We start from the raw sequence: 15202 nt of genomic DNA on the forward strand, positions 1-15202 counted from the left end.
TCTCTCTGTAAGCTTTTATTCACCTCTACCTCCCTACCACCCATGTTTCTCTGTGTCCATTGTGTACTAATCAGCAGAATGGGAAGATTTTTGCTGTCTTCAAGAAACCACTGCTAATTAAGAGTTTGAAAGTTTAAGTGGTGCATTAGTAGAGAAGCAGGAGTGGGTGTGATCAGCATAAAAATGGTTAAATTGTGAAACCATGCTAGGTGAGCTGCAATGCAGTGACACGTTGCCCATATAGTGCAAAGAGGCCTTTGCTCTGTGCTTAAGTCCTCTGAGGTTTTAATTATACCTGAGCTCATGGCACACACACCCGAAGCGGTCTTGGACTTTGTACTCCCAGGCCCCACGGGCTCTCAGCTAGGTCTCCAGCCTCCCTGGGGCCCAGTGCCCTGTCCCTGGTGGTGGTGGGTTGCAGGGGTCACAAGCCACTGGCCTCACAGCCCAGCAATTACACACATAAGGAGCAAACTGGCTGCCTGGTTTCCCTCCAGAGCAAGCTTCTGCAGAGAGGATACGTGGAACCTCCGCAGAACCTGTGCATGGGTGTGGAGGTTGAGGGCCAGGCAGGGATAGAAGACTATCAAGTGGCCAGGGCTTTCCACGCTGCATGTGCACACACCCAGTCGCCTCTGTGCACCTGCACACTCACGTGCACCCTCCTCTCCTTCTTGTGCGCATATACAGGAACCCAACCAAACATGCCCAGGTGCCCATCCCAGCCTGCCTTTATCCTTGAGTACAAATACACTTCTGCATGCACACATCTGACCTCCTCTCCTCCACGTGTTCACACACCCAGCCTCCTTTGTTCCTCCATGTGTGCACACCTGCAGGTGCATACACCAGCCCTCTTCCTCTGTGTGTACACATAAACACCTGTGCCCACAAAATCAGCCCTTCTCCTGCCTGAATGCACACACTCCTGCAAATACACCAATGTGAACATGCCTACAGAGGGGTCCCACTCTCATCCTTGTGTGCACACTGACAGGTACACACACCTTGACCCTCTCCTTTTGCAAGCAAATGTGCACACACAACCATGGCTCCTCTCTTACTTGTTCACACACACTCTGGCCCATTTCCCATGTGCGCTTAAGTGTACAAACACACCGGCCCGGTGCGCACAAATGCACACACACCCTGGGCCCCTGTCCTCCGCGTGCGCACGTGGGCACACACCGCATGCTCAGGTTCTCCGTGTGCGCGCATGTGCACACCCCAATGGCTTCTCTTCCCCGCGCCCGCGCGCAACTTTGCAGGCCGACGCCAGTCCCTGGGTCTCCATCCCCCGCAGGGCGCGCGCGCACGCGCAGCCCAAGCTCCCCCTCGGAGCCAAGCGCGGGCAGCTCGGCGGGAGGAGGAGGACGGAGCCGAAGGCGCGAAAACGCGCGCAGGCGCGCTGCGGGAGCCGGGTCCGCCCACGTCACCGCGCCGCGCACGTCACGCCGCCCGACGCCCGCTCGGCAGGGTGAGCCCCGCGCCCGGCGCCTTGCAGGGCAGGACCCCGGGCCGGAGTGCGCGCCCGGACCGCCCGCGTGTCCGCGCCCTCGTGTCCGAGCCCGCGTGTCCGTGTCTGCGCCCGCGTGTCCATCCCCGCGTGTCCGCGCGTGACTGCCAGCCAGGTGCGGCGGGCAGGGGGCCGGCGAGGGCCAGGGTCCCGGGTGGGGCGCGGACACGCGGGGCACCCAGCCGTCCCCAGTCCCCCTTACCCGCCGCGTGTGCGCTCCTCTCCTGTATCTGTGCCTCCCGCTCCCGGTCCTGGGCACCGCCGTCGGATCTTCCCAGGTGACCCGGCCTTGGGGTCGGGGGTCCCCGGTCCCTGGAGGGGCCTGCAGGTGGCCTTCCAGTGGAGCAGCAGCGCCGTGGTCTGCACCGGCGGCGATCGGTGTCGGCCCGAGCGCACGGGGTCCAGGGGTCCGGGGTGCATGGGGGCGGCGCTGATCCCGACTTGGCCTGCCTGACTGCCGGTTCCGGCGCGCGGGAGGCGCTCGCCGCGAGGCGGCCGCGGCCTAGTGACAGGCTGGAGGCCGGACCCCGGAAGCCCACCTGTCAGAGTTACCGGCTGGCTGAGTGGGCGAACAGAGCGAGCCAGCGGGACCCGGACACTCTTTGGGGTGCGCTTTTGCGCAGGGACAGCGGGGCTTCGTCCAGGCGATGGCCAGGGGTCCCCAGCTGCGCCCTGGGTGCGCGGGCGCAGGCTGGGTGCCAGGCCCGATCGGGTGCCGAGCCTTTGTGTGGGCGTCGGGGAGGATGGCGGTATGCACTGAGCGATCTGGGCATCCTAGTGGTGGATGCATTTCCATTCTTTGACATGACTTTTAAAATCCCTGGTGTGGGGTTTTATTTGCCAGCTGCGCTTTGAGGATGGAGTGTGGGTTTAGAAAGAAAAGTGCCTGCTACCTGGAGGGGTAATCAGGATGGTGATGGTACTGGGGGAAATGTTGATATTTTATTAACTTCTTTTTTCATTCTTACTTATTTCTTGTTTTTCCTTCCCTCTTACCAGAAAAAATCATTTTTCTTCTCTGGAGGGTGAACATTTATAGCATTGATTTCACGGATCTGGTAACATGGCAAAAGATGTAAGTATATTTGCTTGGTTTTACAGACAGATGTTTGCCTAGCCTACATTCTTGGTCGTTGTACCACTTTATTTCAGAATGATGACACAAACTATAGCACTGTTTACTACCAGACTTTTAAAGCCAATGACACAGTATAAAGGTGAGAAAGATGAAAGAAATCTAATAGCTTTTAGGGAGACGTGTGTGATTTGCTGATACACCTGGTTTTTGCACACTTGACCACCGGTGGCAGGTGTTGCATGAAGCTTAAATAACAGCAGTGACTTTTTCTTCATCTCCTCAGACTGCGTTAACTTACAAGTAGAATATCTTTGCTGAAGGCCCCCTGAGCGCAGTGAGATGGAGGGCCGGGCCTGGGGGCGGCTGGTCGTGTGCAGAATGATTCCGAGCACCTGTTTGGTGGAGACTGTCGGAAGTTAACTCAGCTTTGATCGACCAAGTGCTCAGCACTTATTTTGGCCACTTTTTTTTCTCAGAAAAATGAAACTTGGTGATTAACGAAATGTCATAAAAAATCCTACTTTAGCTTGCTTTGTATTTGTCATGAAACAATAGAATATAATGAATGATTTTTTCTAACTTGTTCCAAGAAGTAGGCTTTAGTTCTAACATAGTTGGTTTTATTGGTTATGTAGTTCTTACTGCACTTTGTAATGTCAGGGAAAGTCTCTGAAACCCCAGTTCCATCCATTAGTGTTTCTCAGAATGCACTGTTCTTTACACATTAATGAGAAGAGGCTGTGTATTTACTAACTTTCCATACACAGTTGAGGTCCTGCTCAGATGAACGGCATCTACCTGAAACAACTGGAGGTAGTAAAAATGCGCCCATGTCTAGGGAACCAAATAATAGGCATTATGCATTTTAATCATAGGCATTTTCATCATTTGAAAGGTTTCAGTAGTCTCTAAGAAGTCGGACCGAGAGCGCCCCACACTCACCGACTGTCGGGCACACACTTGTGTTTGGCTCCTGTCCTTGAGTGCTGGGCTTGGTTGGGTGGAGAGTGTGTATGAACACACGGTTGCATCCTGTGTGGTGCGTTTTAAGTTCAAGTCGTAATCTGTATATCACGTTAGGTTGATTTTTATCATCTCTAATTGCATTTGCCAGTGAATTCCCCGAAGAGGCAAGATAGGATAGTATGTGCTTGGTAACACATTAATTAGGTATCTTTAAGAGGCTACTGCTGGACCCCAGTGCCTCTGTCAGAGTGCAGTCGTGTGTTACAGGACCCAGTTTATTTGCTCTTTTTATTAACTGATTAGAGGAGATGGGGACACTCCTTGTTGGAGAGGCTCTCTCTATTCCTGGTTGGCCTCTGGGGGATGGAAAGAGACAGGCGCGGTCCCTGCTGTCTGGTTGCGAGGAGACGGACACAGAAACAACCTTCTCTGATGTTCCCTTTTGGAGAAGCCCCCTGCGAAGCACAGGGCAGCTGAGGGCCGCCTGGTGGCTGGGTGGTGGGGCAGTTCCCTGGGAGCCAGTGTTGGTTCGAGGGCACTGTGATGGGGATGGGGTCGGGAGTTCAGGCTGAGAAACCGCATGAGGGGAAGCAGAGGCAAAGTGGCCTTCCCTGTCCTGAGAGCTGGCTGGTGTCGGGAGTGGCTGGAGCCAGGATTCCCCCAGGCTGGTGGGCCAGGCTGGAAATGGAGATTGTGGCCAAGGTAGGGCATTTACTTTACTTGGCCTTTTCTCTAGTTACCTTATTTTTTTAAGTAGGGGAATGGCACTTGAGTTCGGAAAGATGACCTTGGCAGCCAGTGCTGGAGGGGAAAGTAGGAGTTGTTAATGTAAGCAGCGGTGCTTCAGGTTTTCTTAGGTGTGAGATCAAAGCTCATGAGTACTGGTGGGAGCCGAGCCACCCGGGTCGAAGGGGGTGGGCCGGGATCCCAACTTTGCAGCACTCTGGAGGCTTCGTGGGAGGCTGTTGGGGCCCAGGGACACTGGAGGGGGCTGGAGCAAGGTCTTGGGGGTCACAGTGGAAGACAAACTTAGGGGACCAATGAGGTATCAGTCTGGCAGGTTTTGGTGAGGAGGATGAGGGGAGTGGTGTGGCAGCTTCTTACCTCTAGTGAAGGTCCAGAGTGACAAGCAGGTTTCAAGGGTGTAGCCAGGGAAATGACTGGACGGGGGCAAACCCATTGACTAGGGGTGAAGGGGCGGCAGGTACGGGTGGGTTTTAAAGGGCAGGAGCCACCGTTGAGGGAGAGGGGAGGTGGGCTGGGCTGGACGTCCTGGGTGGGGCAGCAGGTCAGGGGTCAGCAATGATTCTTCTCGTGGCAGGTGGACTGGACTACACTAGGGCAGCTGGGCACAGACCCCTGCCGCAGGTAACCCACTGCAGTGTCTTTGGCCTAAGGGGCCCATGTCATCCGTCTTCTGGAAAGACGTGGGGCTTTTCACCTGTCCTGCTGTGGAAGCGTCTCAGACTGGAATTCTGCACGAGCCAGGCCCGCTGGTTCCTGTGTGCCTTTCATCTGCCTCGGTTCTTGGGGTGTGGGGTGCAGGCGAGAATGCCTGAAGTAATGATAACCCAACTCCCATGTTCACGCAACCCTGGTTGCTCTTTGTGGAGTGCCTGTGCCCAGCAGTGAGCTTCTCGTGACACTTGCAGTTCTCAGGGTACAGCCCACGAGGAGCAGGCCTCGAGGAAGCAGTGCCCTTGTCACCACGATCAGAGGGCGAGGAAGGGAGCCGCGGCGGTGTGTGGGGACCGGGAGGAGCACGGGACTGGGGCTCCCGTGTGCATGCTCTGGCACCACCTGTGAACCTCCTGGCTTCTTCTTCTAGAACACAAATTAAATGTCTGTGTATTTTTTTAAAAGATACCTAGACAAATCACTAATGCCTTCATTTAGAAAAGCCCCACATTTTCTAGCAATATATGAAAGTAAGCCTGATTCCTTGGTGGTTAGTAGTTAACATTTCATTTCAAAAGCATGTCTCTTCAGCTGGAGTTGTGCTAGAATGTGTGTACAAAATGGCAGGAGTGAGTGGGCTGCCTGAGGCATCCTCAGGGTGACTCCCTGTCTGTCTTCCTGCTTGTCTGGTTTCTCTCTGTCAGACAGAGAAGGGAGACAGCACCTGGGCAGGTGTGGAGAGAAGGTGGCACCTGGGCTGCTCTCGGACTCAGATGCCCACTGCCGCCTGTCCTTGGGAAGCCGGCCGGCCGGGCCTGGGCGGCAAAGGTGGGAGTGGGCCATAGGCCATCGGAGCCTTCGCTTTTGCCTTCAACATTGATTTATTTTAATTAAGTCGGTATATGCTTGAGACGAAGAGCACAAATGGTAAAACTTCAAATTCACTGTCTGTACCTGGCGTGGAGGAGGTGGAAGCAGAGAAGGCACGGAAGCACAGAGTGGGAGTTATAAAGGCCCCCAGCGTGGTCATTCTCAAAGTGACCACTACCAACAGTTTGGGGGGTTAGTTCCAGAAATTTAGTGTAAGAGAATTAATGGCTGCTATTGGTATTGGGGGCAAGAATTCCCTTGCTGAGGGGACTGGCCTACATAGTGACAGTGGTCTTTCCCCCAGGCCCAGGACGCCTGCAAGGCTACTCCTCCTTGTATTTGCCCACGTCCTGGTGGGGGTCGGTGCTGCCTGCAAGAGAGCTACCGATTCGGTCATTTAACTTCCCAGGCCCTTCCATCATTGCCCTCATGGGGCCTGGGGGCCCTAGCATGTGTGCGGCTGTGTGTGGATTCACTGGCCACATGTAGGCTGTCCCCATGCAGGTGGTCTTACACCTGAAGCTCAGGGGCCACCCTTAGATGTACTTCTTGGAATGTTTTCCCGCAGGTCTTGTAGAGAGACTGTAGGGAGGTCGAAGGGCACTGCCCGCATCGCTGTTCCTGCAGCTGTGGGTCTGCCCCCTCTGTCAGGCGGTCTTGGCACCCTCCTCGGTGAAGTCGTTTTTTGTTTACTGGCTGATAAAACTAGGTATCTGTAAATTGTATTTTGTGCCAACCACAGGTCCCGTGGACACAGGTCATGTTTGGGAAGGTTTGCCTCCTTGAGAATGCAATCACACTTTAGCACTGAGGAGGGCTCCTGAGGGAAAAGTAAACTTTAAGGGAAATACAAACATTATAATCATTAGATCTTATTAAAGGCCATAATTGTGTGAAGTAGAAAGTGGAAGGCATCTGACATGACAGTGTTCACACATATACACCCGTGTGTGCGTGTGCGTGTGCATGTGCACGTACCTGTGTCCTTGCCTGGCTGCCCCCTTTCCCACCACCTTTTCCCAATCTGTAGCTCTCCATGAACAGTTTGGTGCTGTTAGCATTTGGAAAACTGGGTATAAGATACAGGACCTGCATGGCAGCTGTAGTTCTTTTAGAACTGGAGCTGGAATGGAGTGGTGGGTAGGGGAGTGTGGCCCCAAGAGGTTTGGGTACTTTCTCAGGGTCACAGGCAAAGCCTGTGTGTCTCCAGCTCCCAGCCTCAGAAGTTCCTCATGGCCCAGGGAAGCAGATGGGGGAGCACAGCGTTGCCTCCATCCCCACTGGGAAGGTCGTGTTCTTGTCCTTGTCCAGCACTGTGGAGGTTTGTAAAGAACAGGGAGCTAGATAGTTGATTTCTAAAATTACAGGGGTGCTCTTTCCAGAGGTGTGGAATGGCAGGTTCAGACTGTGGTGGGTATTCCTGGGCCCTGCCCCTCCACACTTCAGGTGTGAGAGCAGAGGGACATCCTGGTGTGGCCAGTGAGTCCTGGCCCAGACCTGGGGCCACCCGCCCTCTGCACTTGGCCCGAGGGTGTCCTGGGGGAGGAAGATAACCTCAAATCCTAATGTGATCTTGGGGTGGGGACAGTGCTGGGACAGCTCCTGGCAGAGAGGGTGGCTGTGCAAGCTTTTATTTGGAGCTCCTGGGCCTCAGTTTTGAAAGCTGCCCTGTGAGTCCGCTTGTGTTCTGGAAAAATTCCTACAATGTATTCTTGAGAGCTGGAGACCAAAGAAAAATGCATCCTATCTAAGCTTTTGAGGGATGCTGTAATGAGGCCTGGTTTAATACCAATAGGAGACTAATGAGCTTATCTAAAAATACTCGTCCTGAGTATCGTTTTACAGACCTAGACCTCAATGATGAAATTCAGGGCTGAAGAAACAACCCGGGTATGGCAATAACCTGCTGTTTCCTCCAGTCTTTGATGAAGCGAGTTCTGGGAACACACACGGATTTGTACATTAAGTGCAGCCTTTTCTTTTGCCTGCCCTCACAGAGAAACTTCACATTGGAGATTAAGAGGGTAGTAAATGTAGCCCACATCACTTAGGTTTAAATAGAGGAGAAATAGATGATGGTGTGCTTGTTTAGGTACCAGGCTTTTCATGTTTCAGACTTAGTTTTTTTTCTATGTGGAATGAAAATGGAGAACTCTGGGATGGCATTGAAAAGCAGAAAAAGCTTTTTTAAAAAAATAAATTTACTTATTTGTTATTTATTTAGTTTTAGAGAGGGAGAGAAACATTAAAGTGCAGTTGCTTTTCATGTGCCCCCTACTGGGGATCTGGCCTGCAACCCAGGCATGTGCCCTGACTGGGAATCGAACCAGCAACCCTTTGGTATGTCTCAGTGGTTGAGTACCACCCTTTGCAGGCTGGTACTCAACCACTGAGACATACCAGCTGGGGCAGAAAGTTACAGCTTAATTAAGTGTTGCCCTGAAACATCTTGCTTGAAAAGAAGTATTATACAAACACTTGGTATAAAAATCAAAAGAAAAAGGATCTTCCCCCTCATATTATCAGTGCTTCAGCTGTGTGCTTTTGGTGTGTAAAATCGTGACCCTCTGAGTTGGCTGCGAACAGGAAATCGGCCTGTGCTGTTGATGCTCAGCCTCACCTGCAGTGTGACTTCTAGATGACGTTTTCCTCACACAATCAACTGTTCAGAGAGCTCTTCTCTCTTTGTATTTAATAAATAATATTATTTTTCAATGTAGGGCAACTAGAAAATTCTCATTTGTAATTGATACCTGGTGTCTCATGCCTGCACATTTCGTACTGTTCCAGAAGGAACTGGATTTCCAGGGAGACTGAGCAAGGATGGGTCGGAAATGGCAGGCGGCCACATCACACGTCCTGCACGTATCACAGCCCTGTGGTCCTCACTGAGGGCATGAGACCTCTGGGGTGCATGTTATCTGGGATGTGGGGTGTTGGTGTTGGCTGAACTAGAGTGGGACTCATCCCCAGGCACCTTCTAATTCAGATCATTATCATTATCAGGTTATCGGCCGTAAGTAATACGGATGCTGCATCTGCACGTCAGCGGGCCTGGAAGGAGTGGCCGTCAGCGTGTTTGCTGACTGGCCGCCACTCCTGCAGCCCTGACACTGCGTGAGGACTTGTGTTTTTAGGCCGACTGTGGCTTTTCGGTTGTTGCACAGCTCGTGGGTGCTGTTCAGGTCTACTGCTGCCGATTTGGAGGCTCCAGAGCAAGGGGTTGTGTTTACCTCTTCCTCTCTGAGTCTGGTGTTTGAACTTAGGACCCTGTTCACCAAAGTCCTGTTTTTAACGTGACCCCGTTTGAAAGGGAAGGCTCGTTTGGCGGAGTGAAACCACTGTGCATCCTCAGGGTGCTGAAATTCAGCCCCTCCTAACACACGTGCTTGAACTGTGCACTCGGGTGTCGCCTTCTATAACGTCCCATCACCGAGGGCCTGAGGAAAGGACACAGAGCGAACCTCTCTGCTAGTAAGTGACCGAGAAGGCAATTGGGCCTGTCAGTCAGAAAACCAGACAGTTCCAGAGCCCGACGTTTCCACAGCTTCCCCCAACCCCCACCACCGCTCCCGCCCCCCAGCTCAGCCCTGCCCTGCCCGGGTAACATGGGGCAGGCGGGTAACGTGGGGCAGGCGTGCTGTCCTCCTTCATGGCTCCTCCCACCGGCAGGGGCATTCGTTGTTCCCAGGTGGTTCTGTGGGACCACAGTCTGTCCTCACCAGAGACCGTGGGTCTTGTCTTGAATGAATGACAGTCCTGTCAACCAACCAGCTTTTCTGTCACAATCCTTGCAATATCCCTGTAGCAGGATTTTCACAAGTGAAGTCTGAAGCACTGAAAAAGTTCAAGTAATACTTCTTTTGTTTATAAAAGTAATGTTTGATTGTGTAAGAGTCAGAGAGTTCCAGGAAAGTGAAAAAAAGAAAAAAATATCATCAGCCGGTATCTGAGATGACTTGTTGGGATTTTGCAGTATATTCCTGTTGGGTTTTTATTTAGTTGTATATAATAAAGGTATGTTTTACAAAGATGTAAATGTACTGTATGTTCCATTTTTAATCTTCTTTTTCTCTTTAATACAGTGCCAGTATTTCCATAATCAAGTCATTTTATTAACCACATTTTTTTAGCAGCTGTATGTTTATTTGACATCTTGGGAAATTGTAGATGGTCAGTTATTGGAAAAGCGAGTTAAAATAGAAAATAATAAAGGTGATGCATACCTTAACACATCATTTTAAATTCAAACAAGTGTATTTCCAGTCCCTAATCCTGTGGCAGTAGTGCGAAAGCCCTTTCTTGGTGAATGGGTCCACTTACTGAGTCTCTTGCATAAACCGCACTCATAATATCCAGCTTTGATTTCTGTAGAATGGATGGAGAACATAAAAGACATTTAAAGACACCAATGCAACCTTCTACATTGTTTGCAGTTTTTTCCAGGCTTTTAATTACAAAGATAACTGGCATAAATGGACCTTTAGAGACGAACACAGCCGTGAGTTGGATGGTATGCTGCCGAACTTTCTGGAGCACAGGTGTGCAGGTTATCTGAGAGAGTCCTGAGAGCCGTCAGCATCTTAAAGAGAGCGGAGAGCGTCAGTTAATTTGACAAACCCCTTTTCCACACTGGGTGTGTCTTAAGGCCCCAGGCCCCAGCACTGGGGATGCCAGTGGTTTTCAGTTAAATCTTCTCCAGTTTGCACAGATCCATGATGATGTCATAGGATAAATTCTTGAAAGCGTAATTCTGTGTGGATGTGTGTGAACATGTCTGGATGTGCATGAGCGTGCCAGGATATCTGTGGGTGTGTGAGCACAGGTGTGATGCAGCACATGTGTGCACTGTATCTTTGAGAGAGTTAGACCGCTTTCCGAGATGATTGTGCCAGTTTTTCCTTATCTCCATCGGATGGTACATTCCCTTTTTACCGTTGAGCTTCCTTTTCAACACTGCACTTGAAGATAACCATTTAAAAACCCACAAACTTGCTCCATTCAATAGGTGATATTTTAAATGGTATTTTGTTTTAGTTTGCTTTTTTTTTTTTTAGAGAGAGGTAGGGAAGGGAGACAGAAAGAGAAGGAGAGAAACATTGATGTGAGAGAGAATCATGGTTTGGTTGCCTCTCCCACGTGCCCTGACCAGGGATCTAACTCGCAGCCTAGTCATGTGCCCTGGCTGGGAATCGAACTGTGACCTTCTGGTTTCCAGTATGGTGCCCAACCCACTGAGCCACACCGGCCACGGCTAGTTTGCATTTTGGGTTTAGAAGTTGAATGCTTTCCTTTCCTTTTAAAACACTGAATGGTGGAACATTCCCCTGTGATGTTGATTTGCATCCACTCTTTATAAATGAAGGATGTTAAACCTTCGTTCATCATTTCACAGCAAAGTGTTAACATTAGTTTACTTTTGTCATACAGCAAGAGTTGTAACTGTAGAGTCGCTTCAATGTAAACCCACAGAGAACACACCTTGGATTTTAACGCCGACCACAGATAGTCTTTAAGTACAGTAGTTTAAATGTTTGTCCTTCACCTGAACAATTAGTGTATTTTTAGTTGTTCACCTTTATTCGGTGTGATCATGAAGACTTTCTGAGGCCCCTGTTCACCGCAGTCGTCTGCGTCCTTGTAGCTCCTCGGCCCAACGGCTGCAGCGCAGCGTCCGCGCGGCCGGGCGGTCTCTTCAGCTGTTGCACAAGGTCTCACTTCCTTGTGTGGAAGGATTAATGACTTGCAGTGCCTCGGAGGGGTCTTATTTTTCTGTCGTTTGATTCGCTTTTCAGAAGCATCAGGGTTTGAGTGAAAATGGCTTATGCCACCTCCGTTGCTAGAACCTAAACCTTGTTTTGCAGGGAAGAGGGGTGAAGAGGCAGCCGTTCATGTGAGAGTTCGACTTCTGGCTTTGTCTCGTGGCTGGGCTTGGGAATCAGTTATAAAGCCGCACTTATCTTTCATCTGGCATACTTCTAGATTAATCCACATAAAAAAGTTATTTATTCTTGGAGGACGTTAGTTATTTTGAAAATCCGTCTTTTTAAAAATTTAGGTACCTTGTTTGAAATGAGGTGCAGCATAAAAGACCCCTGACTTAATGCCATCCAAGTAAGCAGCACCCGAGCTGAGAATGCTGTGGAGAACCCGCTTCATCCTGCCGGTGCGCCCCTCCCCCAGCCCGCACATGCAGCTCGGGCAGGAGGGAAGTCAGAAAATTAAACAATCGCATGGGGTTTTGTAACTCCGGAGAGCTTTGAAATCCTATCTGTAGACTTAGGTGTTGCAGAGCACTTCCAGGCCGGAAGTGGAGACTAGCAGAGACGCCTTTCTCCCATGGATGTAACCCCTTCTTTTCTCAACAAACTGTAAAGTGGCTTCTATGGGAGCTGTACAACCAAACCTTCCTTTGGGCTAGAAAGGCTAAGGAGTCAGTCAGTGTGGAGGCGGGTTTCTTTGGCGACTGCAGGCCCCGCCCTCTCATGCAGTGATGGGGGCTTCACCTGTCCCATCTCATAGGCCTTTGTTGGAGTGCAGTATTGGCAGGTGCTGACCGTGGTCCTAGAAACCCTGCCTAATCTGTATCTTATTTCCTTATTTTCAGAGAGAGGGGAAAGGAAGGAGAAAGAGAGGGAGAGAAACATTGATGTGCAAGAGAAACATCTGTCGATTGCTTCTCACATGCACCCCAGCCGAGAACCTGGCCTGCAACCCAGGCTTGTGCCCTGACTGGGAATCGAACCAGTAACCTTTTGGTCCCCAGGCCAGCGTGCAATCCACTGAGCCACACTGGCCAGGGCTAGCCTATATTTTTGAGCGCTCCTTCCTATGGGAAGAGAAAGGGCCAATGGTGGCAGGATGTGATGATCCTGTCACAGCTGTTTGTCGCCTGCCGCAGGCCCACCTACACCCTGTGCAGCCCGCAGACAGACCCAGGCCCCGTGGGCTTTGAGAGTCTTCCCTGGGGGCTGTGGGGGAGCCGTGATCCTTGTTTAACCTCCAGGCCTTGGGTGACTTGGTTTTTGTTTAAAAGGGAGTTAGATTCTTTGTAAAAGGGGAAAAATTATACTGCAATAACTTTTCCAGTAGAGAAGTCAGCTTAGTGTATTGTTATTTTCAAAATTAATAAAATAAGTGTACTGGACGAGCAGAAAAAGGTCTCTGCCTCTGGTTGTGTTACCCGGGGGAACCACAGGCCCGGACCCCTCCCTGCTCTGGTGGGGCGTGCCCAAGTGTGTGCAGAGCCCCAGCGCCATGGATGTCCGGCGACTCCGCTGCAGGACAAAGGCGGTCATTCCCACTGGACCTCTACTGCCTGGTTCTGCGTCCCAGCGCCGCCACTTCCTGGCGGTGCGACCGCAGGCAGGATCTTCGCCAGGGCTTGGCGACTCATCTATAAAATGAGGTAACAAGCGTACTTGTCTCTCAGGGAAGCAAAGATTAAAGGACCAAAGGCATCGCGTGCTCGGCCAGGCCCTGGCAACTCTTGGGCGAGCTCTAAAGGGTGAAAACAAAAGGCTCTGAAGAAATGTGGACAGTTTGTCGCAGGCTGGGCCTCTGAAGTATGTTTCTTGGCCATGAGCAGTTGGCCCGATCAGTGCTCTGGGCAAAGACCCCACTCCTAATATGATCAAGGGGGCTGGCTCCTTGCTAGGGCCTGAACTGAGGAGTGAAGTGGGCAGGCCTCCAGAGATGGGGTTCGGGGAGGCATAGGCCATGAAGGGGACGCTGCTTCACCTCTGAGTACTGGGGACCCTGTGGCTTGTGTGGACCCTGCCGCCTGCTTCTGCTGCCCTCTGTCTGCACACAGGCCTCTGCCCATCCCATCTCCAGCTCACCCAGCAGGAAGCTGGAGAAACCCTGTGGGTGGTGTGCAGTCAGGGCGCGCCCCGGGGCGGGGCCTGCTGGAATGGGCTCCCGTGGACAGCACCTCTGACACCCTGGGCTCCCCCTTCAGGGGCCATGGCACAACGGTCAGGAGGGTGGACGTGGGACAGTTAAACACAGCATGGGCGTGGTTTAGAGAGAAATACTTGGTGCAGTCATCTCATCGGTTCTGCCTTTGTCGTAAAGAACAAGAAATAATGTTCCACTGAGGAGCGATTTCCATGTAAATCAGATCCTGGCCTGTTTACGCATCCCCTTACGGTCCTGGGGGACAGTCTCTGCCGTGCAGCAGGTGCGAGGGTGCGGCACGTGCTGTTCCGAGCCAGCCCAGTGCAGATCTGCCACGGAAACGCCAGAAAGTGGGACATATGCAAATGGTTAAAAGTGGTTTTGGAACCATGCTGTGTTTTTCTCCCAGGCAGTTTTACATTTGTGCCTGTTCTGGAATAAACTGAGTGTTTTTCTGGCAGAAAAGGGAGAGCTAAGATGATGGCCGGAGGACAGACTATGGATTGGAGGAGCAGATGCCGTGGCTCAGTCTGCTTCTTTCTAGGAAGGCTCGCAGTTGGGGAGCCAGTGGTACTGAGCCCAGCGAGACAGGGAACCTCCCGTTTTGGCATGAGCAGGAGGCAGTGCCTGCGCGCGAGTTTCCTCTCGGAGTGGGTGGAGGAGAGTAGTGTAAGTGATGCAGCATTCGGCTGACCTTCAGGTCCAGCTGAGCCGGCAGGAGTTGGGTGGAAATGCTAAGTGATACTTCACTCCGCAGAGGTGGGCTCTGATGGCAGACGTAGGAGGCCAAAGGGGGCGCTACTGCAGAGGAAAACAAAGAGTCCTAGGTTTTCAGAGCCAGAGGAGATGAGACCTCCCAGTCCAGCCGAGGGAAAAAAGGGATGCTAGCCTGGGCTATTCATTGGAGTCCCCGCTGTGCTCGTCAACAACAGCTGTAGCTTGTGTGTTGATTGCCATGTGTTAGCCCCCGGCAGAGAGCGCTGGCTCACCTGAACTTCCGAAATCCTGGCGTCTCATCCCCCTGTTGGCACCAAAAGCAAATCCCTGTCTTCCCCTCCCCTCGCAGCCCGCCACACCCGTTCCCTTTCCTTTCCTGTCCGGAGTCTGCGGGAGTTTGTAAATTTAACTGCTCCCTCCCCTGCTTCCCCTCACTGATGGGCTTGAGAGTTTCTCCTGAGGACATGGATTTCTTGTGGGGCAAGGACTGGCGTTTGTTCTTTCTTCTCCCCGCTGTTGCTTTTCTGCTCCCTGGTGGATTCCACCCTGCCTGTGTGTCCTCTCTCTGTGGTCCTTCCCGGTCTGCTCTCTGTGGTCTCGGGCCTCTGGTCCCTCGGCTCTTGCCGTCACCCGGGTTTCTTTTTGGCCGTCCGGCCCTTCTGCTCCCCTCTGCCCCTCTGCCCCTGGGCCCTGTCCCACCGGCTTTCCGTGGGTGCCCGAGGGGTCCTGAGCTCCGATGGATGGCTTTCAGCCTCCAT

General features: G+C 52.0%; 1 protein-coding gene across 1 annotated transcript in view; it reads left to right on the forward strand.

Moving 5' to 3' along the window:
* The first annotated feature begins 1483 nt into the window (after positions 1-1483).
* TFDP1 (transcription factor Dp-1) overlaps positions 1484-15202 on the forward strand; it is a 44674-nt gene continuing 30955 nt past the window's right edge. Inside the window, exons 1-2 of the mRNA XM_036011498.1 lie at positions 1484-1631; positions 2517-2591. Of these exons, the coding sequence (XP_035867391.1) occupies positions 2580-2591 (12 nt within the window). The 5' untranslated portion in view covers positions 1484-1631; positions 2517-2579. The remainder of the gene's footprint in view (positions 1632-2516; positions 2592-15202) is intronic.

This window comes from Phyllostomus discolor, chromosome 11, assembly GCF_004126475.2.
Source record: "Phyllostomus discolor isolate MPI-MPIP mPhyDis1 chromosome 11, mPhyDis1.pri.v3, whole genome shotgun sequence".
Classification (NCBI taxonomy): domain Eukaryota; kingdom Metazoa; phylum Chordata; class Mammalia; order Chiroptera; family Phyllostomidae; genus Phyllostomus; species Phyllostomus discolor.